This window comes from Miniopterus natalensis, chromosome 2 (assembly GCF_054644295.1).
Source record: "Miniopterus natalensis isolate mMinNat1 chromosome 2, mMinNat1.hap1, whole genome shotgun sequence".
Lineage (NCBI taxonomy): Eukaryota > Metazoa > Chordata > Mammalia > Chiroptera > Miniopteridae > Miniopterus > Miniopterus natalensis.
In genome coordinates, this window is record NC_142082.1 from 116,170,563 (window position 1) to 116,198,197 (window position 27,635).

Below are 27,635 nucleotides of genomic sequence, written 5' to 3' on the forward strand. Positions count from 1 at the left end.
CATAGAAACAAACACCTGGAAGCAGCCAAAATGTGGAGGCAAAGAAACATGTCACAAGTAAAGAACAGAAGAAATCTCTAGAAGAGGAACTAAATGAAATAGATCCAAGCAAACTAACAAAGTTCAGAATTTTTTTTATAAGTGTGTTTAAGCAGACTATTAGGGAAATAACTAAGACCATCAATGACATAATAAAGTACCAATTTGAAATGAAGGCTACACGAACTGATATGAAGAATAATTTACATGGAATCAACAGTAGACTAGAGGACACTGAGAATCAAATCAGCAACTTGGAACATGAGGAAACAAAAAACACCCAACCAGAAGAGCAAAATGAAAAAAGAATCCAGAAATATGAAGATAGGATAAGGAGCCTCTGGGACAACTTCAAGGGGCCCAACATTCGTATTATTGGGGGTTATAATATGAAGGGGAAGAAAGAGAACAAGAAATTGAAAACCCATTTGAAAAAATAATTACAGAAAACTTCCACTACCTGGGCAAAGAAATATACTTACAAGTCCAGGAAGCACAGAGGGTCCCAAACAAGAGGAACCCAAAGAGGCCCACAGCAACACACATCATAATTAAAATGCCAAAGGTTAAAGACAAAGAGAGAATCTTAAAAGAAGCATGAGAGAAGCAATTAGTTACCTACAAGGGAGCACCCATATGACTGTCAGCTGATTTCTCAACAGAAACTTTGCAAGCCAAAAGGGAGTGGAAAGAAATATTCAAAGTGATGAAAAACATGGAACTACAACCAAGATTGCTCTACTCAGCAAAGCTATCCTTTAGAATTGAAGGTCAAATAAAGAGCTTCACAGATAAGAAAAAGCTAAAAGAGTTCATTACCACTAGACCAGCACTACAGGAAAAGTTGAAGGGTCTTCTTTAAGAAGAAGCTAATAAACAAAAGAATCCCACGAACTAAATAGATCCAGAGACATTGACACATGCAACAGACGATCATATATCAGAGGAAAGAGGGAAGGGGGGTGGAGGGTGGGAAGAGATTAACCAAGGAAGTTATATGCATACATGCATAACCCATGGACACAGTTAATAATGGGGTGAAGGCCTGGGGAGGGGGGAAAAATGGAACACCTGTAATACTCTCAACAATAAAGATAAATTAAGAATTAAAAAAAAAAAATAGAAGATACAAATAAATGGAAGCACATACCATGCTCATGGATAGGAAAAATTAACATTATTAAAATGTCCATACTATCAGCAATCTATAGATTCAATACAATTTCTAACAAAATACCAATGGCATATCTCACAGAACTAGAAGAAATAATCCAAAAATTTATACAGAACCATGAAAAAGACCCCTAATAGCCATAGCACTCTTGAGAAAGAAGAACAAAGTTGGAGGAATCACACTAACTGATGATATAACTATACCATAAGTCCATAGTAATCAAAACAACATGATATTGGTATAAAAACAGACATATAGGTCAGTGGAACAGAATAGAAAGCCCCAAAAATAAACCCACGTCGATATGGTCAATTAATATTTGACAAAGAAGGTAAAAACATACAATAGTATAAAGACAACCTATTCAATAAATGGTGTTTGGAAAATTGGACAGATACGTTCTTACACCATATACAATAAACTCAAAATGGATTAAAGACTTACATGTAAGATTGAATACCATAAAAATCCTAGAAGATAACATAGGCTGTGATATCTCAGACATTTCTCTTAGTAATATGTTTTCTTTTTCTTTTTTAAATATGTTTTTATTGATTTTTTTTTAGAGAGAGAGAAATATCAGTGTGAGAGAGATCCAGGGATCAGTTGGCCCCTGTACACAACTGACCAGCGATTGAAAAGGCAACCTGGGCATATGCCTGACCAAGAATCGAACAAGCAACATTTTCAGTGCATTGGACAATGCTCAACTAACTGAGCCACACAAGCCAGAGCATAGTTTTTTTGATATATCTCCTTGGGCAAGGGAAACAAAAGAAAAAATAAACAAATGGGACTACATCAAACAAAACATTTGCACAGAAAAAGAAAACATCAACAAAATGAAAGACAACCCACTGAATGGAGAAACATTCATGAAGGATACATTTGATAAAGGGCTAATATCCAAAATTAATAAAGAATTCCTACAACTCAACACCATAAAAACAAATGATCCAAATAAAAATGGGCAAAGGACCTGACTAGACACTTCTCCAAAGAGGACATACAGATAGCCAATGCACATATGAAAAGACCCTCAACATCACTAATCATCAGGTAAATGCAAATTAAAACCACAATGGGATTTCACCTCACATCTGTCAGAATGGCTATCATCAATAAATCAACAAACAACAAATATTGATAAGGATGTGGAGAAAAGGAAACACTCATGCACTGCTGGTGGGAATACAGATTGATGCAGCCACTGTGAAAAACAGAACAGAGAATTCTCAAAAAATTAAAAATGGGACTGCCTTATGACCCAGTGATACCATTTCTGGGTATATATCCGAAGAAACCCAAAACACTAATTCAAAAGAATATATGCACCCCTATGTTCATTTCAGCATTATTTATAATAAATAGCCAAGCTATGGAAGCAACCCAAGTGTCCATCAATAGATAAGTAGGTTAAAAGCAATGGTACATATATAAATTGGAATATTACTCAACCATAAAAAAGAATAAAATCTTACCATTTGGTACGGCATGGATGGACCTATCGATATTATGTTAAATAAAATATGTCAGTCAGAGAAAGACAAATACCATATGATTTCACTTATATGTGGAGTCTAAAGAACAATATAAATGAACAAACAAAAAATAAATAGACTCATAGGTAATGAGGACAGTCTGATGGATACCAGAGGGGAAAGGGTTTGGGAGACAGGTCAAAAAAGGAATGGATTGAGAAGTACATATTGGTAATAACTATGTATAGTGCCGGTATGGTCCTGGAAATATCAGGAGAGAACATTTAGTGAAGTATATGATTTTCTAACCACTATGCTGTACACCTAAAACTAATACACAATAATACTGAATGTAAGCTGTAATTGAAAAAAATTAAAATATTAAGAAAATAAAGTAAAATAAATTGTCAAGCAATCAAGCAATTAAAACTTGACCTAAACTAAAATAAATACTAAAGAAGTCCTTTAGGCAAAGAAAAATTATCCCAGATGGAAACCTGCTAACACAGAAAGGAATAAAGTACGTCGAAAAAGATAACAAACTAACAGGCTAATAAAGGAATAAAAGGGGAAATACAAAAATAAGCAATTAATGCAAAAGAATGCATAAGAGAACATAGGACAAACAAAAAACAAATAGAAAGATGACATATATAAGCCTAATTATCCTCTTAATTAAAATAGTCTCGATACGTCAATAAAAGCATGTCAGAATGAAATATGAAAATAAGCAAAACCTAACTATATACTTTTATGAGTCAACTTTAAATGTAAAAGCACAGAAATGTTAAATGAGAATGGTTAGAAAAATATAAGTTATGAAATTGTCAACCAAAAATTGTAGTTTTGAAAATATCAGAGTAAGTAGTCATTAATGCAGTTAAAGAGGAAAACTAAGGTTACAGAGAAAACATTTATTATGTAAAAGAGTCAATAATACAATAATTTGCCTGGCTGGGCGTGGCTCAGCAGTTGAGCATTGACCTAGGATCCAGGTGACCCGGGTTCGATTCCCGGTCAGGGCACATGCCCGGTTGCAGGCTTGATCAATGACTCTCTCATCATTGATGTTTCTATCTCTCTCTCTCTCCCTCTCCTTTCCTCTCTCTGAAATCAATAAAGATATATTTAAAAAATAATAATAATACAATAATTTAACTATCCTAAATGTATATGCCCTAATAACATAGCCTCAAACTATGAGGTAAAATATTACAGAACTAACAAGTGATTTAGAGACTCCCACAATCATAGTAAGAGATTTTAGCATTCTTCTGTCAATACCTGATACAATCCCCATATCCCAACCAATTACTACTGATACAGAAGATCTAAAAAACACAATAAAGTATTTAAGATTTTATGTATTCAACACCTGCAGAATGTACATTCCTTTCAAGCGTACATGGAATGGTTCCTCAAACAGATTTTGTGCTGAGACAAATTTTTAAGGAACAAATAACATCAATCTTATATCAAACTCTTCCAGAAAATAGAAACAGAGGAAACATTTTTCAACCAAGTGTATAAAGCCAACATAAACTTGATATGAAAATCTGAAGAGAGTTTTATAAAAAAAACAATTAACAAGCCCATTTCTTCCTGCATATAAATGTAAAAATCCTATACAAAATATTGCCTAATCAAATAGAGACATATAAAAAGAATACAGTATAGCCTAGCCAGGTGGCTCAGTTGTTTGGAGCATCATCCCTTACACCAAAAGGTTGCAGGTTCCATTCCAGGTCAGGGTGTGTGCGGGAGGCAACAATCAATGTTTCTCTCTCACATCGACATTTCTTCTCTCTCTCTCTCTCCCCCTTCCTCTCTTTAAAAAAAAAAAAAAAAAATCAATGAACATATCTTTGGGTGAGGATTAAAAAAGATAATACATTATAGATAAATTGGTTTATTCTAGAATACAAGGACTGATGTTTGAAAAAGCAATGTTATATGCATAAAAAGTATTTGATAAAATCCAAACCACATAAAAATATCATCATGATCATGATCATCATATTAACCTCTTGGAAAGGTAAGAAGATGCTAAGGAAGATTAAAGTAACTTCCTTAATCAAATACAGGAACCTGTATTAATAAACACTTTACTTAGTGGTAGTATATTGAAAGCTTTCACTTTGAGACAAGGGTCTAGAAAAATATATCTGTTCATATTCAACATTTTACTGGAAGTAGTGGAAGTAGTAGTCGGGACAATAAGGCAAGAAAAATAAATATAAGGCATAAGAATTGAAAAAAAAGAAATAAAATTGTCATTATGAGATGACATGATTGTGTATACAGAATATTCAAAAGACTTGAGAGATAAACTACTAAATAATAAGTGATTTCAACAAAGTGGCTAAATACAAGGTTAATATATAAAAATAAATATAATATCAGAAAACATCAACTACCTAGGAAAAAATTAAACCAAAAATGTACCTGATCACTACAGAGCATTGTGGACACAAATCATAAGTGGCCTAACTACATAGTGGGATGTTCTGTGTTCATGGATTTAAAAATGTAATATTCTAAAAATATCAAGTCTCCCAAATTGATTTATAGATTCACTGCAACCTCAGACAAATCCTAATATTTATTGTGCAAATTCACAAGATGATTCCAAAATTTGAACAGAAATAAAAAGGACCAATAGAATAGTAGTAGTTCTTTCTTGAAGAGAAAGAACAAAGTTGGAGCTCTTAAAAGACTAAATATTAAAAGTTATTATAAATTATAATTAAAGTAATGATGTACAGATAAACAACATAATAAAAAAAATCAAGAGAACCCACATACAGTTACCTGAGTTTAAACAAAGCTTCAACGGATATCCATTATGAAAAATATGGTATGCATAACAAATGATTCTAAGTCAATGAGATAACCAAATGTGTATACAAGGTGAGGGGATGTTGATCCCCCTTCCTCACACTACTCACAAAAATTACTTCCAGATGCATTATAGACTTAAATTCTGAAAGTTAAGATAATAAAGTTTCTAAAATATGATCTAAGAGTAGGCTAAGATTTCTTATATGTTACAACAATTAAAAAATTTTGTTTTTAATTGAAAATTAGAAGCATTCTGTTCATGAAAATGAACCATAAAGAGAATAAAGCAGTAAGCCTTGGAATTTAGAGAAGATATTTGCAAAGAAAAAGAGAATAGTATTCAGAATATATAAAGAACTTCTACAAATCAATAAAAAAAATATACAGTCCAAATAAAAAATACTCATACACTTGATCATGTCACAAAATTGGATATCTAAATGGCCAGTAAGCATATGAAAAGGTACTGAACATTATCAGTTATGAGAAAAATTCAAATTAAAACAATATACCACAACAAACCTACTGCAATAGAAGAAAAGGCATGAAAATACAAATTGTTGGTAAGGACAGAGCTGCTCTAAAACTCTCATATTCTACTTATAGAGCTATAAATTAATACTGTCACTTTAGAATATTGTTAGGTACTATCTACTAAACATAGGTAAGCAGTGATTCTATTCCTAAAATAAATGTGAATATATATATTAAAAGATGTGTACAAGAAAGTTCATAGCTTCTTTAGTCATAATGGGTAATACTAGAAATAATTCAACAATAAATAATCTACCAATAGTAGGATAGACTTTTAAAAAGTGGTACATTCAAATAATGGATTAAAAGTGGCATATTCAAAAGAACATCATTCATACAGCTGCACTCAACTACATAGATAAATCTCATAGACATAAAATAGTGTGAAAGAAGAGTATATACTATATGGTTTCACTTAAAGGGAGTTCAAAAACAGGCAAAGCTAATCTATGATAATGGAAGTATGAATACTATAGAGGTGTGAGGAAGTCTTTTGAGGATGTTTATATGTTCTATTTCTTAATCCAACTGCTGGTTATGTCAGTGTTAACTATCTAGAGAAGAGGGTACAGAATGAGCAAAACTAAGGATGTAAAAGGCAAGAGCTCTGTATAGTGAAAGTGTGCTCAATTTGGTCAGAGTATATGGAAACACAGGGGAGAAGTGGTAAATATGTCTGTACAGCTTGCTACCTTTTTGTGAAATACATCAATAATAATTTTAAGGAGGTTGCTCTCATTTTTCTAGGTGACAAAGAATTATAAAGGTTACTGAACAGGGCATATATAAGGTCAGTCATATTTAATAAAGAACATGAAACAATGTGTAAATCTGGGTGAAGAGTACCCAGGAAATCTTGTAAATATTCTGACCATGTTTACACACTGTACAAACTTGAGGGTAAGTGAAGATGTTAAGAAATTAGAAGGATACTTTTTCAAGTGTCATCTGAAAAATCTATAACAGTGTTCAGAGGCTAAAAACCTTAGAAACTGGTTTAGCTCCAAAATAGTACACTAAAAATATTGTAAGATCAATATTTGTATGTTATAGTTGGTACTTACTTCATCAAATGTAAAATCCTCTAAATCTATTTCTTCATATTCTTCTTCAGATTCTTCATTTTTAACAGCCTCTAGAGCTGTTGTCAGTTTCTTTCGCAAAAGAAAGCCCTTCCAAACTGCCTAAACAAAAATTTAAAGCATGTTATACAAGGTTATAGATCAAACTCCAAACCAGATTCTCTGTATTATCCCATTAGGAAGATAAAACATCTTAGACCTTAGTTTAATGGCTCAGTAATCTGTTTTTTGAACTTTATGTGACACTTAAAACTGCAAGATAAATTAAACAACTGCATGTGTCTAAAGTTTTGAATCTCAGGAGACTTTCCTTGTGGTCAGCAGAAAAGAATCTTCAAAACTCCCTCAACTGCACATGTAGGTCAACCAATCAATTATCTGATAATTCCTCCAGGACCCATTCTAAACTAAGAAGAAAGAGATACGAAGGAAAACCAATTTTGCTAATTTTCAAATGATTATGTATAAAATAAACTAACACACATTTAGGAATATGTCACCATATATAAATGGCCATATTAGAGAAATAGTATCCTAATTAGTTAACTAATTTCACTTTAAAATAAACTAAGCACAAAAATAAAAGAACTAAAAACATTTAGATTCCTCAATAACCTTGGAGTAGGGAAAGCTTTCCTAACTATAACTCTAAGAACACTGCAGCTTTTTATTTAAAAATGAATATCTTTATATACTGCTAAGAAGTAAGCTCCAGGATATATTAAGTATAAAAAACAAGGTAGAAAAAGTGGGATGTTTTTGTCTCTTCCTATTTAAATATTTTCATAGATAAATGCATATTACCAGTTATCTACGAAAGATTGCATATAAATATGTAATAAGCATATACACGATATAAACATATATATTTAAATATATATGTATATGTGGTTTCTAATATTTAAAAAGTAAAAGTGTACATTATAAAATTAGTTACAAAAAATATTAACTTATAGCAGCAGAAAACAGGGTGGAAGTTACAGCAATAGGTGCCAGACTTCTGTGACTATACCTTGCTTAGATTTGACTTTAGAACTGTACACATACTTAAGATAAGCATAAAATAAATAAATATGAAAAAAATAAATCCCTAAAAGATATAAAAATATGTTTTATACTGTGGGTATAACCATACTGTGGGTATTTTAAAGTGACTTTAAAATAGATTTATTTAAGTATATCCCTAGTGATATATACCCAAAAGACACATTTAACTATCAGTGTTTTCAGTAAGGATAAGAATAATGATATATTGACATTGTTATTCTGAAAATACTTGAAAAGTAGAATATACAGACAACAGACACACCATATATGACAATAGAAGTCACACACAAAACTCTGCAGCAACCAGTTTAAGAAGCGAAACTACAAACTCTACAACAATTAGCCAAGACTTGGTCAGTGACAATATTAAGAAATAACTGGCAGTTTTTAGGTTAACAACATACTGCAGTTACATTTAAAACAATAGATCTTACAGAAATTTATACTGATATATTTACAGAAGGAATGATAAGATATCTGAGATTTCCCCCCGAATAACCTAGCAATGAGGAGGGGGAGGTGTATTCCTTATAGAAGATATCAAGATTAGGTAAGGCATAGGGAAGAGAGGGTATAAAGGAAATTGTTTAATCCAGGCCTTCAATGACAAAGATTGATTCTTCGTGGCTCACAATGGATCCAGCCCAACTCATCAGGGATAGAACTTTTACAGAGCTCGTGACTATAATATATAGCATGCATTTTTCTGGTGCAGCCTACATGTCACATTGATACCACTACAATTAGCTAGTTATTAATAATAGGAAAGGAGCAGAGAGGGGAGCCAGACATAAGCACGTCCTTCGGGCAGCTGCACCAGGAAGCTGCAATTTTGGTTTCCCCAGGGAACTACTGGCCTATTCTCAGCAAAGCACTGGAGGAAGGGATCCAACAAAGAGAAGACAGATGCATTCCCAGTAAAGTTGGGGTGATATAGGGAAGGTACTTGTCTGTCAGTCACACCTGGGAGCAAAGATCACTGGCCAGAATGGGTGTAGCCACTGCAAGCACACAAAAACTTGGGAATTCATAATCTCCTAAATAAAGGAGTTCTCTCTCTTGTGCTCTTGGCTCACTCTTGGCTCCCTTGAATTTGCCAGTGTTTCCATAATAGCCATGTGGACCTGTGGACCTCACATGCAATGGACTGATGGATGCAGGGAACACAAACCATGCAAGCCTGATGCATGTGCAGATAATGAACGCTGACTGATTTTAGCTCTACTGAAGCCCCAGCTACATTTGTTCTATGACTGGGCAAAGGGAAATGGGACTTTGGAAACTCAGGGATGTAATTCCACAAAAATAAAACTTTCTACAATATTGCATTCTCCCTTGTGAACCTCAGAAAATTATTTTTCTCTGGATATCACAAGAAATCCACCCCCACTAGCAACCAGGGGAGACGAGGACCTCTCCTCTTCAACAATAACATGAGTAACAAGTAAATGCAGTATTTGAAAATCACTAAGATTTGAGGGTTGCCTGTTATACAAAATAACTCAGTGAAAGATGAATAATTTATCTCTTCTAATTATTTCACCAAAAGATTAAAACTAACCTGAATAACAATAGCAGCCTTGTCCCTCTGTTCTTGGATATTCACAGTGTTTTCTCGTTTTTCTTTCTTTAAAATAGTTTGATTTTTGATGCAGGAATCTGGCCAGGATCTCAGGAGTCCTGATGAAGCAGAATGCAATTTTGTAGAGACATGAATCTGTCTGCGCACAATGTAGCCACGCCAGTAGGCCTGGATTAGCATAGCTGCCATACTATTATGAAGAGAAAAGAAAACATTTTTAGTTCCTAAAAATACAGTTTTAGATAAGAGGTCCTCATAAGCTGTATTTGGAAACCTGGACTACATAAAGTATTATTTCAAAACAAGACATCATCTTTTGTTTAACTATAGTCATAGAAGTAAAGATAGCATGAAACTTTCAAGTTTGAAGGACAGATATGGGGCAGTAACTTAGAGAGGGATGTGAGTATGTGGAATTTTTGCTTGTTTCTTTTAAGGAGGGAGGTATTACCGAGATTTTGCATGATACTGAGAATGATGATCCAGTAGAGAGGAGGTAAAAGTGATGATGTAGAAGAGAGACGACAAATATAAGAGCCAATGTTGAGCTGGCAAGAGAGGATGAGATACTATTCACAGTGGACAGATTAAAGAAAGAAGAGCCCCCCTTCCTATAAGAGAAAGGACCCCTCAGGCCTTTACTAGCTTCACTCTCCTCCCTGCCCATAAACAAATACATAAATCATGCTCTTATAAAGCCCCGTAGTTACTTCTAACATTTTCCAAGCCTACATATATGTCAATTTTAGGCATTAGATCAATCCATGCCCTGCTTTTTCCACATCCCACTAGTCTGTCCGGCAACATTAGCAAAATTAAATAAAAATGTACATTGATTATAAGTGAATTCTCAATGTGCTTAATTATTTAACTCTTCCTAAATGAATGTGCTTCCTTTCTTACACTGATTACTGAAGGAATGTTACCAAGATACAGAGTTTAGTCTAAGTGATGACTGTTATCTTAATTTTTCTTCATATCTCTCAGTTCAGTTTAAAAGTCATACGAAAGAAAAGTAATTTTTGCATAATCTCCTTTCCAGTTCTCCTTTGAAACAGTTTTTAATAATTTTATAATTGCCAAACCCAGTGATACTTTCATCATCACACTAAAGACAAAGAAGATTTAAGTGATAAACTCTGCCAAACATGACTATATTTTTTTTCCTCAGAGTTATATATTTGTGGAAAATTAGACAGGAATGATGTAACCATTATATCCTGTTCTTTTGCAATATTATTGTTATTGCTATTGTTATCTTCACTACTACCACCACCTTCATTATCACCATCATTTTACCTAAAGCCTATAGAAGCCTTCAATCTATTTTGCTATAAAGAGAAAATTCAAGTTAATGGATACAAGTTCTGGCCTAAGATAAACTACTTGTACTCTTAATATTTGGAAAAAAATAATCACTGTTAAAGAGAAAACCACAGGCCCAAAATGGCATCACTTGTGCTAAAAGCCCATGATACCAAACCCAGATTTAATACCTAATCTAATTGAAGATTTGAGTCTCCCAGAAACAACCTTAATCAACCCACCTGGAATTTTCTGGTTCAGCACCCATAAAGTAAACTGTCATGTGAGCTCTATCTACCCCCTCCATACAAACAAGAGGCAATCTGCATAATAAAGACCCTTCCTAGCCTCTTTCCCCAAAGAAAAGATGTTGTGCTCCCAAAATAACCCTCCTTTTCTTTTCTTAATAGCTCCCTTGTCCCACCTTTCTTCTTATAAAACCCTTCCATTTTGTACAATCCTTCAGAGGCCCCTTCCAACTGATTCATGATTCACTTAATAAAGCCAATTAGATCTTCAAATTTACTGGGTTGATTTGTTTTTTAACATCACAACCCAGTAAATCATTCCCTTCTCCCAGGGTGAACAGAACTTTGTAAAGTTGGCTATGGATTTAATTCACATTCAACCATCAATTCATTCCTTCATCTTTTGAATAAAAATGAGTTAGAGAGTTTTAAAGCATTATATATAATAGATTCTTTGAATGATAAAGAAAAGAGTCTGAAAAAATACTTGCAATGTATAACTGGTACAGAATGAGATACTTTTGAGACAAGCCAGTAAACTAGGGCAAGTGGAACAAGGAAACTGAGACAGATAGCTAAACAAACTCACATTAATTTACAGCAGATACATGACACCTCCCTAGAAATAACATCTAGGCCTCAGTTGTATTTTGCTCAGAAAAGCAGCAAAACCAGGTGGGAGCCATCAGGACCAGCAGCGATGACTGACAACCCCCCCCCCCCCCCCTCGACACTGAGCAATCAGTTAAGACCACAGGCCTGGAAGAGCACACCTAGAAAACTGATCAATATTCTGCTAAAAACCTCCCCTGAGGCTTCCCCTAAGATCCCTGCCTGCAAGACAGAAATAAAAACCTCAAGACAAAGGACCCAGAATGGTGCTCTCCCTCTGGGGAGCACCTCCTCACCGCCATTCCCTTTCCTCTCTTCTTTCCCCACTTCTTCCCCCACTGGCATGCATCTCATAGACCCTAAAAGGTTCCATGAGATTTGCAATGTGGGAGCAATGAACTGTAGCAGCTCGTCACAGGTTAGTCCCCTGAACCTGACCCCAAGGCCCCCTGAACCTGGCTTCCCAGAGAGCTAGGGCAGCCCAGCCTAGGCTCTCCTGTTGCTTCTTCTATACTAAGCCCTTTCTTGTTTTACTGTTCCCAGCTTTAATAAATGTTCCCTCATAGTCATCTGGACTATGTGAAATTTTTCTGCAGGAAGTCAAGAACCCACACACCACCAGCTGGCCTTAGGCAGATCCAGTCAGGGCCAAGTCCCCTTTCCGGTAACACTTTTAAGATAACACATTTAGCTCGGCTGGGCGTGGCTCAGCCATTGAGCATTGACCTAGGATCCAGGAGATCGGGGTTCGATTCCAGGTCAGGGTACATGCCCGGGTTGCGGGCTAAGCAGCTGATCAATGACTCTCTTATCATTGATGTTTCTTTCTCTCTCTCTCCCCTTCCTTTCCTCTCTCTGAAATCAATAAAGATATGTTTTCTTAAAAAGAAAAAGAAAGATAACACATTTAACCTGAGACAGTATCTTATATTTTGCATTTATCGCCAGATATATGCAAATTTTACTGACTGAAATTGTGAATTTCTTCTAAAGCTGACCAGTCATTGAGTGCTTGAATTTCTCAGCCCAATATCATCAAAATTTTCCAAGGGGGGGGGGGACTGTAAATGAGGGATATTTTCTTCAGTGAAACTAACACAAGGACACTTTCACTGTATTGAAAGCAGGGAAGGCATGTAAAGAAGGTTACTTTAGGGCTTCCTGAACATAGGGTGCTCTCCATGTTAAGAAAAACAACTCCAATTACTACATCATCATCACCGTCTTATTTTTAGCAAAAGTCATCATAATAAAAATGTCCTTAGTGTAAGAACACATGTAAATCACTTAGGAAACACCCTCTACAACTGAGAGTGAGCCTTCCTGACTCAATGGCAAGGTTCAGCAAGTGGGTACACACTTTCTTTTCCCTTTATTCATTAGGTCTTTGGTCTCTCAATATTTTCAGTTCTTCATCCTTCCTTATTATCATCATTTGGCTATTTTATTTATTATGAATTAAGAAGTTATATATATATTATTAATGTGTGTTTGGAGTTAATAGGGTTCAGGACATGTGGGTGGCACAAAAAAATATAACCATGCAGCAACTTCATTTCTTTAACATGGCCGTTTCTCCTTTCTTTCCTTTTGATTCAAACTGGCCTCACCCAACACCCTGACTCACCTGCCTCCTTCTCCTTGCACAACCACTCCCTTCATCATTAAGCCCTCAGTACAAAGAGTTCTGGTCAGCATCAAATAATCTTAGGAGACAAAAGCTCTGGTCTACTGACTACAGAGACAGAGTTTCTATCAACCTAGAGATAACATCTAGGCCTCAGCTGTATTTCAGCTCAGGGCCCAGAAAAGCCATGGCTGACAACAGGACTGGATGCACTGATCAACTACCCCCTACCCTAGCATGAACCAATCAGTAGAGAAGATGACCCTAACTTTCTTAGTCATCATGATTAATTATGTTTCCCCTATATAACCCATTCCCTAGAGGCTAAGGGGAGCCAGGTCTTTGAGCATTAGCTCCCCTGTGTCTCCTGGCATGGGCCACTTCATAAAAGTAAACCCTTACTTTCTTTGCTGCAAACTCCTGTTCCTGTCTTATTGGGCTTTGATGCACTCAGGCAAACGGGCCACTTTATTTAGTCCAGTAACAAAAATAATTTTCCACTCAACTTTTAAGTTCTTCTAGCTGGGCTAAAAATCAAATTTAACAGGAGAAAATATCCAAGTTTATTACAATGCATATGCGATGGAGCCATAAGAAATGAGACCCAAAGAGGGATTGGGGAGCTGAGGTTTCTATTCCATTCTGGAGCTAAGGAGAAAGGGAAGAGGTGGTAGTTCCAGACTTCAAAGGGCAGAAAGGCAATTCACACAGAAATGAAAAGCAAATGTTTGGTAAATAAATGTTTGCTGGGTCATTTTTAACAGTGAGACACAGAGAAGACATTGAAAAATTAACCCTGTCAGGTTCTTCTCTATCGCACATTAGTTTATGTTAAATGATAGTTATCCGTGATGATGATATCTCCCTTTCCAGAGAAGGTTCTTTAAAATCCTTTAGGTAGGTAAAGGGAAATGGTCAAAGGTCCTTTTTGTCTTTTGTTCCCTAATAACCAGTTTAAATTTAATACACCAAAAGTCATATTTTGGGGTGGGAAAACTTTGGCCCCCTCACATGTTACTCCAAAATTTGGTGTGTTGGCATATTTAATATTTTAACTTGAAAAATTTGAGGAAAGTCATGTGCAAGATGATTTTTTTGACCTTCCCTGGAAGCAGATCATAAAATACTCATGGGGGAGTTGTCTTCCTGATACCCAGAGGGGGAAAAAGCATTTGTATCCCAAGATGAAGGACAAGAGGGATATGAACGAACAGCCCTTGATACATTTCCCATTTACTTCTCTTAGCTCATACCCTGCATGATATCATATTTTACTAAGACCTTCCATTCTTCATCCAACCTAATATAAAAATGCTCAGGTTTAACTATTTCTTTGGGTCCTCATTTTTTTAATGCAAGCTCCCATGTAGCATAAAACATGTTAAATAAGTTAATATTTATGTATTTCTCTCATTAATCTGTCTTTTGTTATAGGGACCCCAAATGAAAACTTGTGAGAATAGAAGAAATATTTTTCCCCCCTATAGAGCAAAAGCAATCAATTAAGTAAATTGGTAAAATATATATCAGGAAATGTTAAAGACCTTCAGGAAAATTAAAATATATATATTAGGAAATATATGTTAGTTTCACTACATGAGACTTTTTAATATAGCTCCCAGAAAAAAAAATTACCATTCACACTGAAAAATCCTGAGAGAATAAAGATTGGGAAAAGCAAGATTAGCTACTTGATAATCTTCATTCTTCCTTGTTTAGTCCTGTTATTATAGGAGAAGCTGAATTTGACCAGTTTTAATTTTGTTGGCTTGACATTGATGCCAAAAGTAAAGAACAGAAAAAATTGACAGTTCAAAGTAAAAACCAATCTTTGATGGTTAAAAGAAATGATGGGATTTCTTTTCTTTTAACCATTTCTTTTAAAATAAAAGATTTTAAAAATTAGAAGGGGGTTTATGTTATTAATCTCAAAGAATATTGCCCAACAAGTTGTTATGCCAAAGAAAATTATAGCACATGCATTCAGATACTTGCAGAGATACTCACCAAATGTTTACTGGGCCAAAAAGCAAATAAACAGCACATGAAAAGTATTTATTTTTTTTAAATTAAATTATCAGAATATTTAGAAAGTATTCTTTATATTATTTTTAGAATAAGGTAGTATTTATTCTTCTAAATTTTTTTATCGATTACACTTTACATTTAATATTATTTTGTATTAGTTTCAGCTGTACAACACAGTGGTTAGACAATCAAATACTTTACAAATGTTCCCCTTGATATTTATGGTACCCAACTGGTACCATACATAGTTATTGGCACCATACAATATCATTCACTATATTTCCTTTGCTGTACTTTACATCCCCATAATTATTTTGTAACTACCAATCTATACTTCTCAATCCCTTGACCTTTTTCACCCTTGTCCCCAACTCCCCTTCCCTCTGGCAACTACCAGTCTGTTCTCTGCATCGAGTCTGTTTCTATTGTGTTTGTTTGTTTATATTGTTCTTTAGTGAAATCATATGATATCTGTTTTTCTCTGACTGACATAAAATAATGTATGTTATATTTCCTTAAAATTTTATTCTAATTATTTAGAGATTAGGAGGCAGAAAAATAACTTTGTATTTACTCATTTTAAATGAAAAACTAGTCAATTAAATGACAACCTGCCATAATACAATCAAATTAATCTGTACTATAATTAATAATTTGTGCATACCATAAGAAGATAATTAAAGGGATTAATATAAAATATAATAATGATTTAAATCCTTTACCAAGTTGTTATTTGGTAACATTGACTAAGATTAGCTGTAAAAAAAATTAAAAATACACAATTGTAAAAGAAAAATGATCTATAAATCTTACTTTTTTTCATAAAGTTCAGTATCTCGGTGATTCCTCGGCAGGTAGCTTGTCATCACTGTTTCCATGAATGGGATTCTTTCGGTGGGGATACTGCTTGCCTTGCTGTCTTCTCTCTTCTGGTCTACTATTTTTTCCTGATTTCTTCCTTCCATATCTTCACATAAGGAATTGGTTAATAGGGAAGGACTAGAACCATAGTCCATCCATTTTTCAGAAATATCTGGTGAGTCCAGTTTATGTTTGTTTGCACAAGAGTGAAGGGCTCTGTTTTGCAGTATGCTGTCACTGTCTGCAGGAGCCAAGTGATTTTGCTGGGCTTCTGATTCACCTCTCTTGGTGGTACTTACATCTCCTTGTTCATGTGCATATCGGAATTCATTACTAAGTGTCATTAACTTCTTAAAATAATGACAGAGATTTTCTGCAGCATCCAAGGTGAATATATTCCTGAACAAATAATGAGAACAATTAATAATAAGATCAGCAAATATTAAAACTTGTATAGATTTTGAAATTTTCCCTGAGTGGCCTGACATGAACAATAAGCTTTATTATAACAATAAAAAACTTATTTCTGGTTGTTTAGATAAAAAATGATATCATTTCTAACAAAATTTGAAAATATTTGTATAGCTAATATAGATCTGTCAATACAGACAAAATGTCTGGAAGTTTTAGAACCATTTTTATTCTAGGTATTTTTGGTACAAATGAATGAGAAAAATCCATGCTTTTACTACCATAGACATGAGAAGTCATGGCTGCCTAAATTTGGAGAAGTTATTTATGAAACAAAGTTAAAAGTACTTTCTACATTGACACTTGCCATGCAAAATATTTGTACTGGACTTTTAAACAAAGAATTTTTATTATGGGAAAGTTTATATTCCCATTTTTATCTGGAAAAATAATCCATTCCAAAGAAAATTCAAATACTTTAAGTCATAAATGGTTGTGATTCTCTTGAACAATTGTTGGATATCTGTTTTACTAAGGTTATAGCTTGTGTAATTAATCAAACTTTTAGTTTGCCAGATTATAGCCCTAAACAGCAAATGTAAAGGACTTTGCACTTGTGTGAGCCTTACCCTTGGTATATTTCATTCATCTTCCTTTATTACTGTTTTATTATTTTTTAATTTTACTTACTGCAAATATATATTGTCTATATATAGCCCCAAGCTGCCTTAAATTTATTCTGAAACAATATAAGATATAAATAAATATGTATAAAAATTTTACCTAAACCATACAAAATGAAAGTTATATTTCCTAAGATGTAGAGATAGACATTCCCTATGTTCACAAAGGTATCATTAAATATTTGTATAAGCTGCTCCAATATACTTTTAATATTTTTATATTTCATTAATTTTGTTGGCTAATAACGTAGAAAGGTTAAATTCAATATCAGAATATCAAATGTTTATGGCTAGGTGTTAAGTTTACCACTATTTATGATTAAATACATAAAGTACAGCCTACTTTCCATTTTCAATGCTAATGTTAATAAATTGTATAAAGGAATCGAGAAATCTAAATTTTAGCATGAGAGATGTCAAAGCTCACCTTTACAGAAAAAATCGTATATGACCCTACATATACAAGAAGATGTAAGTTTAGGTTTGTGAAAAGATAAATCTAAATAACCTTAGTATTTGTTGAAAGTAAACATTAGCTATCCATAAAAATTGGAATTATTTTTAAAGGAGTGAAGTTTATTTTTTATATAAACAGATTACATTTTAAAACATTTAAATAGAAAACCAACTCCCATATACATGAACATGTATGAAAGTACAAATAGTAATATTTTAAGAATATAATTTAGTAATTAAGACATTTGGAGGCACATATTATTGTTCCAGTTACAATGGAATCTCATCATAAGTGAAATATGAAATCCCTTTCCTTTTTCATTTGTGTTTTCTGGAGCAATGAAAATTAGGAAACACAAAAAGATCAATTGTTACTCATTCATAATAATGCATTCAAAATTTGGGATGGGAAATGGGAAGTTCTCTTTCTCTGATATTTGATTAGGAATTTACTCTCAGTTTCTGTCCCCTGAATACATGCATGTATGGACTGTTTTTCTCCACTATGGTCCCATAATATCTTAATATATAAATAGAAAATATGTGCAATATAACATACATAAGTATTATCTATATTATAAAACTTGCCTTGCTCCATCGCAACTCTTTGTTTATATAATTTTCTTTTACATTAATATGATTGTGTCTTGTCTACAATAATTGTTGAATAAAGCTAATTGATTAATTGAACGACTGACTGAATGAATGTTTGCATCTTGCCTTAAAACTATCCTCATGCTTTATTTTATTTTACCTAATATTTTAACTTTTAAATAATGTTCAAAATAGATATTAATATATTTCAAACAATAAAAAGGTGATGCCTTGTTTTTGAAGGGAGAATATCCCTAAAACACACTGTTCTAATCCCAAAAGTAGGACTGTATTAGTCAGAATATTTTTTATTCATATGTATAAAATACATTATATCTTTTAATTATGACAAGGTAAAGATAACAGCCTTACCCTTTTCCAGTAATATAATTTTCAGTTAGTAAGTTGAATTCTGCAATCTGGGACTGACAGAGCACCAGGAAACGACCTAATTCTAGTTGGCAGTGTTCTTCAGTGTGGCTTTCTGAATAGGAGTTTAGCATTTCACCATTGAGGATCCTTAGAGCGGGTAATATTTTAAGCAAAGAATGCCTGTTGAAAATATTAAAAAAGAAATCTTGAAAAGGAGAGTTTATATCTAAAATAACCATTTGCTTATTACTTAAATAAGCACAGAGTGTATCGTAGAAACTGTCACTGTTTTGTAGAGAAAATAATACTGTTAAATTTGTTTAAAAATGTTATAGTTTTCTGTCACGTACAAAATAAGTTTTTAGAGTTCTTTATATTTAACTGTTTTCTTCTAAGGTACAAATGAGAGATTCAAGCAGTTGGAAATGGGCTGGGAATAAATAAAAGACTGCATTATAAGGATAATAATAACAGATACACTCTTTTTAAAAAAAAAGATAATTAAAATAACCTTACTGAATGTTGCTGTTTAGAGGCGAATTTTGGTTGTTTTTTGTAGTAAAACATAATGAATGTAGGGCCAAAACAAGAGGGGGTAAGGATTACCCTGATTTCATGATCTAGAAAATCTAAAATTATGTTTTTTATTCTTGAAATTGCTAAGAATTATAATAATAAAAATCATCAAGATGTAAGTCTGCATCAATTTAAGAGACTAATGCTGTGAAAAACCAAGTCAGACAGCAAGAACTGCCCAGCAAGCCCAGCTATTTAGAGGTACTCCAGAGCCTTCCACAAGGAGAGTGCAGGCCTCTTTCCACAGGATCTATTGGTGGTTACGGGGGCAAAATTGACATCTTGAATAAGTAAAACTCCTTCATTAAAAACTAACAGTTCTTATGAGGAAAACTCTGAAAAAAGACTAAATAAATGGAAAACTGTCCCATGAAATTATGTTTATATATAAGAAGATTCAATATTGCCAAGAAGTTCAGTTCTTCTTAATTTGACCTTCAGATTCAATACAATCACAATCAAAATACCAGCAAGATATTTTGAGGATATCAACAAACTGATTCTAAAGTTTACATGGAGAGGCAAAAAGACCCAAAAGAGCTAACTTAATATTGATGGAAAAGAGCAAAGTTTGTAGACTAACACTACCTGACATCAAGATACAGTATCAAGAGGGTGTGGAGGTATTGGAAAAAGAATAGACAAATAGATCAGCAGAACAAAGGAGAGCACCCAGAATTAGGCCCAAGTATATGTTTATTGATTTTAGGGAGAGAGAAAGGGGCAGAAAGAGGGAGGACAGAGAGAGAGAGAGAGAGAGAGAGATTGACAGTTTGCCTCCCTGACTGGGGGTCAAACCCAAAACCTGGGTATGTGCCCTAACTGGGAATCAAACCCTCAACCTTTGTGATGATACTCCAATCAACTGATGAGCCACCAGGCCTGGGCTGCCATTGGTTTTATATAAATGGTATGAAAGTTTCTTAGAAAAGTATTCCTGTGAAACTAAAATTAGAGAATACATATCAAATATATATATTACAAACCAGCTTCCTATTCAGAAAAATGTGATGACAAAATAAAAAGTCATTTAAACCAAATAACCTAATATAATCCTAGAGGAAAAAATATAAGAATTTGCTTTATCAGATTAATAGATCAGTATTTTACCCAAAGCAAATTTTATTTTAACAAAATAAGCATTTATGCTCCAAACAAAATAATTAAAAATAAATAAATTCAAAAGTAATAGCAGACATTAGGTTTGCTTCTGGTTGTTTTAGCTGGGCATTTTGTGGAAGCTATTCTGATGTTAACTGACACCACATCATCAAGGGACAAAATGATCACTTTATCATCAAACACTATATTTTGAACATGGTTATTGATATAGATATTATTAAGTAAGTACACCATTTTAGCTACAGGGAATAATTCTAGAGTGTGTGGTTCAATGGAGCTTGAACTTTTACCTTTGGAATATTTTGATGTTACATTTGTCATCTTTACATTTAAAAGTCCCCAAATGGTTTATTTTAGTCAGAATACTTCAAACTTCTTTTGGATATGAAAATTTAGTTTGCTTGAGAACTTCACAAGTGTGACAGTATTTGAAATTTGTGATTTATATAATAATTATCTAGAGTGGAGTTAGTGTTTTATTTTTAAATATTTTTTTCTTTAATTTTTTTAAAAGAACAGTTCTCAGATCTGTACATGTTAATAGTGCATGGATTGGCCTTAAGTAAGTTCAGATGCAGCCTTATAAGAGTTTGTGATGAATATATTAGAAAGTGCTGTAACACATTGATTCATGTTGGAAATGAAGCATAAGGATACAGTGTATCTCAACATTAGTTTTTCCAGCTGCGTTCCTCTTAGTCAAGGGCTGAATCAATATTTCATTTAGTGAAAACTTCCTGGTGAATATTCTGTCACTTAAAAAGCTCTATTAATCATCAATGAGTGAAACATGTTCCCAAAGGAGATTCCAAACTGAGTCTGTGGTTTAAGTTTTAAAAGATTTTTTTTAGTACATCAGTTTTGTCCATGTTATCACTGGCTAGACATGAAAGTAAAAAGCCAACCGGGAAAATCTACAACTAATCCCTTTGTTGGTATCAAGGGGTTATGTAAAGTTCATTGGAACGCACTGGTTAAAGTGTGAGTTGATCCTTTCATTAACACATCCATATTTTATAGATTACAAGATATTAAACCCTTTAGAAAAATGAATATCTTCTTAAAATTATGAACACTGTATTAGCCCAACTAATCTAAGTGAAATTTGATAGGTAGTATTTTCAAGTTGGTGTTACTCTAGTCCAGAAAAGTAAAATGTGAATATATATTTTGGGGGAGGGTTGCAGGGCCAGGTGAAAAAGGTGAAGGGATTCAAAACAAAATAAAACAAAAACTCAGAGACACAGTGATTACCAGAGGGGAAGGGAGGGGTTTGGGGAAGGTAGAAGAGTGTATAGGGGGATAAATGGCGATGAAAGGAGACTTGACTTGGGGTGGTGAGCATACAATAAAATATACAGATGATATATTATCAAATTGTACACCTGAGACCTATATAATCTTATACCAATGTCACCACCAATAAATTTTAAAAAGCTATATTTTAATAGATTTATATAAATGTATTTACCACAAGCTTATTCTTTTCAACAAAATAAGTGTTTATGCTCCATAAAAACAAAAATAAATAAGTAAATTCAAAGATTATTCAGGACATAGTTTTGTTTCTATTTGCAACTGGCAACGTGACAGCTCTTTGAATGAAAACTGATACTGGATCAGCAAGAGAATTCATGTATTATTTGCTCAACAACTAACAGAAAAACCATTACCCCGAAAGAGTTGGCTCTGAATAATGGGAACAACTACCTTTTATTTCTCATCCTGGCCTTGGTCTGTATAGTTACTTTGTAAAATAAAGACAGCTATATAAAAATAGTTTACCAGTTATTTTTATTATAAATAATATCCCTTGCGAAGCAGAGTCTTTTGGAAATAATTACACTCTTCCTTTTGTATGGAAGATTTCACTCTAAAATCTTGATCCTAAAAATAAGGACCTAAAACTTAGAGATTAGTGCTTTAAATCCCAATATAAGAGAAGCACAGTCTTCTAACATTTCACATTACCTCCTTTTCTCAGATATTTCCTCCATCAGAGTGTTTTTTGTGTTTGTTGTATTTTAAACCTTACCAAACTTGAGGTTTAGTGCAGAGTTTGCCTCTTCAGGGAAGGCAGTGTTTCCTAGTTGCTCTAAATTAAGGTGGTATTTACAGATGTCTACAGCATATCTATGCATACAATAATTATCAGTGTTAGGTACCAAAATCTAAGAGTTAAGAGCACAGACTACGGAACCACACTTCATGGGTTTGAATCCTGGCCCTTCCACTTGCTAGTTGTGTGAGGACCTTGGGCAAGTTATTTAGCCTTTTTGTGACTCCTTTTCCATAATTATAAAATGGGGATACTAGTTAATTAATTAATTAGGCATATTGAAAGGATTAAATGGGAATAGTGCTGGCACAGAGTAAATGCTATAGGAGTATTTGCTATTAGTTTTCATGGTTATCATTTTTTGCTATCCCGAACAAGATTTCAAAAATTACTTGAAATCTTAGATTACATTGGGTTTCCTTTTTAAAGTCCACCATGTTAGGAGACCGGTTACATCTGGTAGGCATGCTCTTAATATGTGGAGATTGAGAACCTATAGATAGTCTGGTTTCCCTAGGAATAGAAAATGGTAGATTTCTGTGTGCCTCCAGGAACTGTTCTCAAAAAAATGTGTATTATTCCATTCAATTCTCATAACTACCCCATAAGACAGATACTATCATTATTATTTTACCAATGAGGATTCAGAGACATAGGAAAGTTAAGTTACTTGCCCAGAATCACATAGTATGGGGCAAGATTAGAATGTACTTGTTTAAAAACAGTAATTTCCAAACTTTAGTGTGTATTGAACCATACAAGGGACTTTTAAAAACAGACTGGGCATCATCCCCTAGTTTCTGATTAAGTGGGTCTGGACAGTGGCCAAGATTTTACATTACTAATAGGTTTCCAGGTGATGATAAAGTTGCTGGTTTGGGGATACACCTTTGAAAATCATTGCACTGGGTTATTATACTCTTTCCTCCAGGCTACACAGCTTAAATTGTACTTGGAAGCACATTTCCAAAGTAGAAGTTGACAAGTTATGTTCTAAAACATGTGGATACATAAAATGTTTCCCTAAAAAACAGTGTAACGTTAGCAATTTATGTGAAAACTGAGCTTAAAAAAAAAAAAGAATTTCTGGCAAAGTCAATACCTCAACTGTTATACACAAGTTATCATGAATAGCAAATTACATAGGTATTTGACTTGGTATAAAAATGCTATTTTCTTAACCAAAGACCAGTTAACAAATAAAGGAAACCAATGCAGGGGTAGGCAAAAGTAGGTTTACATTTGTGAGTTCATGAAACAGAGTTTATCCTTGTATTGCTATTTATTAATTATTGTATTATCTACTTGTATTACAACTGTAAACCTACTTTTGCCCATCCTTGTACATCTGAAAAGAGAGTGTTAGAAGTTTGCAGAGACCTTAGACAAGGGAAGAAACAGAGACTACTCCCTAGACTCTCTTATCTTGTTCTACAGGTAAATTAAATCAGATATAGAAATTCTGAACATAACTAGATCAGTGATTCCTCTGTAAGATACCTTATATTCCTCCTGAAGTCATCAGAACCAAGATCTTCCTGACTATAACCACATAGTCACAGGGAAACCAAGTCAGGGCAAAAAGTCAACTGCTTCTGTCCTAAAATCAGATCTCCTAACAACCTTTTATTTAAATCTTTCATTCCTCCTTGTCTATATTTTGTTCGAAACTTGTATTTTCACTACCTGATCAAATTGATAAGACTTGCTGACTTGATCCAAACTCTGAGGATCCTGAAACAGATGCTTCTACCTGAATGTTAATAAATGTTTGCCTTTCCCTACACTTGCATGTTGCCAGCTCACCTGGTATTAGGTTACATGCCCAGTCTTTCAGCTTTGTTCTGCCTTGATGTAGCCATAATACAAATGTCAAATGTATAATAAATCATGTTGAAACATTTAACAAATGCATGCTTCTAGACATTAAAAGAAACAAGAGTTTAGGCCAGAATCATCACCAGAAATTCCAAAGTGGACATAGCAAGTTTTTCAAAATTCTGGGATGCAATTCACCTGGACCTGGGCAAATGAGAAGTGATCTGAGGATATGTGAGAGAAAGCCATGTAAGAACAAGGGAAAGAACCAGTGGAAAGCAAAAGGCAGGAAAATTATAGGAGTCCACATAGGACTGAAAAGAATTCTGATAAGCCAAAGTTGAAAGAACACATATAAGAGGCATTAGGGAGAATACTCAGAAAGTCAGAACCATAGCATTGGGGCTAAATAAGCACTAGTCTAAAGATTTCCTGCAGAACTTAAAAGCAAGCTTTGAAAGTATCTCATTAATTCCAAGTAATTTAGCTACTGCACATCAGAAACAAAATAGATGTCATTTAAAATAAAAATTAATAAAATTAATAAATCACCAATGTAGTATTTAAAAATGTTTATAATACCACCAAAACTGACCAGTCATGAAAGAAGCAGAACAATATGATCCAATCAGGAAAAAGAAATCAATGACAATCAAACTCAAAATGAAAAAGATGACAGAACCAGCAGACAAGAATGTTAAAACAGCATTATAAATATTCTAGTCAAGATGATTCAGGAAGACATGAGAATGATTAGAAGAGAAACTGCAAATGGTGTTAAAAAAAAGATATAAATGAAACTTTTAGAGATGAAAAACAATATCTAAAATTGGAACTAAAAAATAGTCTGGATGAAATTAATTACAGAGTAGATAATTAATCTACTGATAAGAAGAAAATATCAGAAAACTTGAAGACACAGCAATAACAAGAGGAAAATACAGGCAGAAAAAAGTATAATAAATGTAAGAACAGAGCAATTGCAACTTCTGGGATATATCAACTGGTATAATATTGATGAAATTGGAATCCTAGTACAACAGGATAGGAAGGAGGCAAAAATATTTGAAAAAATAATGGCCCAAAATTTCCAGTTTTAATGGAAACTATCAATCCATCAGTTCCAAGAGGTTTATTTAATTCCAAGCAGAGTAAATCCACATAAAATCACATCAAATACATCATTATCAACTGCTGAAAACCACTGATAAAGAGAACATTTTCAAAGTATCCACAGAGAGGCCTGACCTATGTGGCTCAGTTGGTTGAGCATCGTCCCATTGTACCAAGAGTTTGCAGGTTCAATTCCCAGTCAAGGCACATGCATGGGTAGCAGGCTTCATCCCCAGTAGGGGGAGCATGTAGGAGGCAGCTGATGGATGTTTTTCCCTCCCTTTCTCTATGTCTAAAATCAATAAAAAAAAACATATATATTTTTTAAAGTATACAGAGACAGCCCCAGAGGGTGGATTTAAAAAAAAAAAAAAAGTAGGGCTTCTAGTCAAAATGGCAGCATAGATGAATGCAGTACCTGCATCTCCCTACAACCACATCAAAAATACAACTAATCTTCAGAACAACCATCATTCAGAACTGCCTAAAATCTAGCTGAATGGAAATCTTACAACTAAGGAATTAAAGTAGAAGTCACATTGAGACTGGTAGAAGGAGTGAAGGTGTGGAACAGGCTGGTCCCACACCCACGTGTGGCATTTTTTAATTGGGAGGGATATCTTGGCTGAGGGATCCCAGTCCCACACCAGACCCCTCAACCTAGGGTTGCAGTGCCGGGAAGAGAAGTCCCCATAACTCCAAGCTGTAAATCCAATGGGGATTGAGGATTACTAAAATAGAGGCTGCTAGAGTGCCAGGCAGTTCCACTTAAAGGGCCCCCACATGGTCTTAACTCATACTCACTCCCTCTGAGCTCAAGTGCTGGGCAGCAGCTTGAAAGGAACCAGGGACATAGGGTTAATTTGTCTCTCATCAGGGCAAGATCTTTGGGGGCAGATTTCTCCCAGACAAGAGTGCTGCCAGAGTCCATTGTTCCTTTGCTGAGCCCTCCCCAGCACACCACCAACAGGCAGGCACCATATATGAGCGTCTATCAACCTGTCTCACACTGTTGACCCCACCCTGGTGATTCCCTGAAATCCCACCCCACCCAGCTTGTGGGCTCATCCAAGCTATTTTCAGTGGCTTTTCTATACAACTGGACTCTCTTGTCTCATGCTTCAGACTTTCCTAAAAGCTCCCAACAAGCAGCAGTTGGCCTCAGCATGCTCTGCACCTCTCACCAAGTTGTCCCAGGCCCAGCATTAGCAGCAGGCCACCTTGGTTCACAGCTTGGCCTCTCCTAGGCACCTCCAAGCCCAGCACAAGTAGCAGCCATCTGCATATCAGTAACTTGTGCTGGGTGGCCCCAGGCAGGGCACAGGCAGTGGCTGACTTTGCATGTACTGGGAGGCCCCAGAACCAGTGAGCCCAGTGGACAGCTTCAGACCATGCCAGATCCACACCCTACACACTCAAGGGGAGGAAACAGTGAACACCAAAGCTCCACTGAAGTAAATCCTCCTTTGTAGGGGTGTCTCCTGCACAGCAGCTCTTCTGCTGTAGTCAGTTGCAGCTGGTCCTCACAGTCAACTGGCCTGGGGTTTGATCCTTTCCAATGAAACCAACAACAATCAAGGCTCAACTATACCAAGACAATTCACACAGCCCACACAGAGACACATTTGGAGTGCCCAGCTCAGGTGACTGGGGAGGCTGTGTCACTGGATCCTACAGGACACCTACTACACAAGGCCACTCTATGAAGTCCGGGAGACATAGCAGCTCTACCTAATATATAGAAACAAACAGAGGGAAGCAGCCAAAATGCAGAGACAAAGAAACATGATGCAAATGAAAGAATGGGAGAAACCTCCAGGAAAAGAACTAAATGTAATGGAAGCAAGCTAACTACTAGTTATAGAGTTCAAAACAATGGTTATAAGGATGCTCAATGAACTTACTGAGAATTTCCAGAAACTTAATGAGAATTCCAAAGAACTTAGTGAGAATTTTGAGAAAATTAGTTA

At 34.6% G+C, this 27,635-nt stretch overlaps 1 protein-coding gene across 1 annotated transcript in view; it reads right to left on the reverse strand.

Annotated features, from left to right (window-relative positions):
• LRRIQ1 (leucine rich repeats and IQ motif containing 1) overlaps positions 1 to 27,635 on the reverse strand; it is a 200,070-nt gene that overhangs the window by 109,398 nt on the left and 63,037 nt on the right. Inside the window, exons 14-17 of the mRNA XM_016199434.2 lie at positions 18,978 to 19,157; positions 16,414 to 16,860; positions 9,760 to 9,970; positions 7,134 to 7,253 (exon numbers count right to left, since the gene is read on the reverse strand). Coding sequence (XP_016054920.2) covers positions 7,134 to 7,253; positions 9,760 to 9,970; positions 16,414 to 16,860; positions 18,978 to 19,157 — 958 coding nt within the window. The remainder of the gene's footprint in view (positions 1 to 7,133; positions 7,254 to 9,759; positions 9,971 to 16,413; positions 16,861 to 18,977; positions 19,158 to 27,635) is intronic.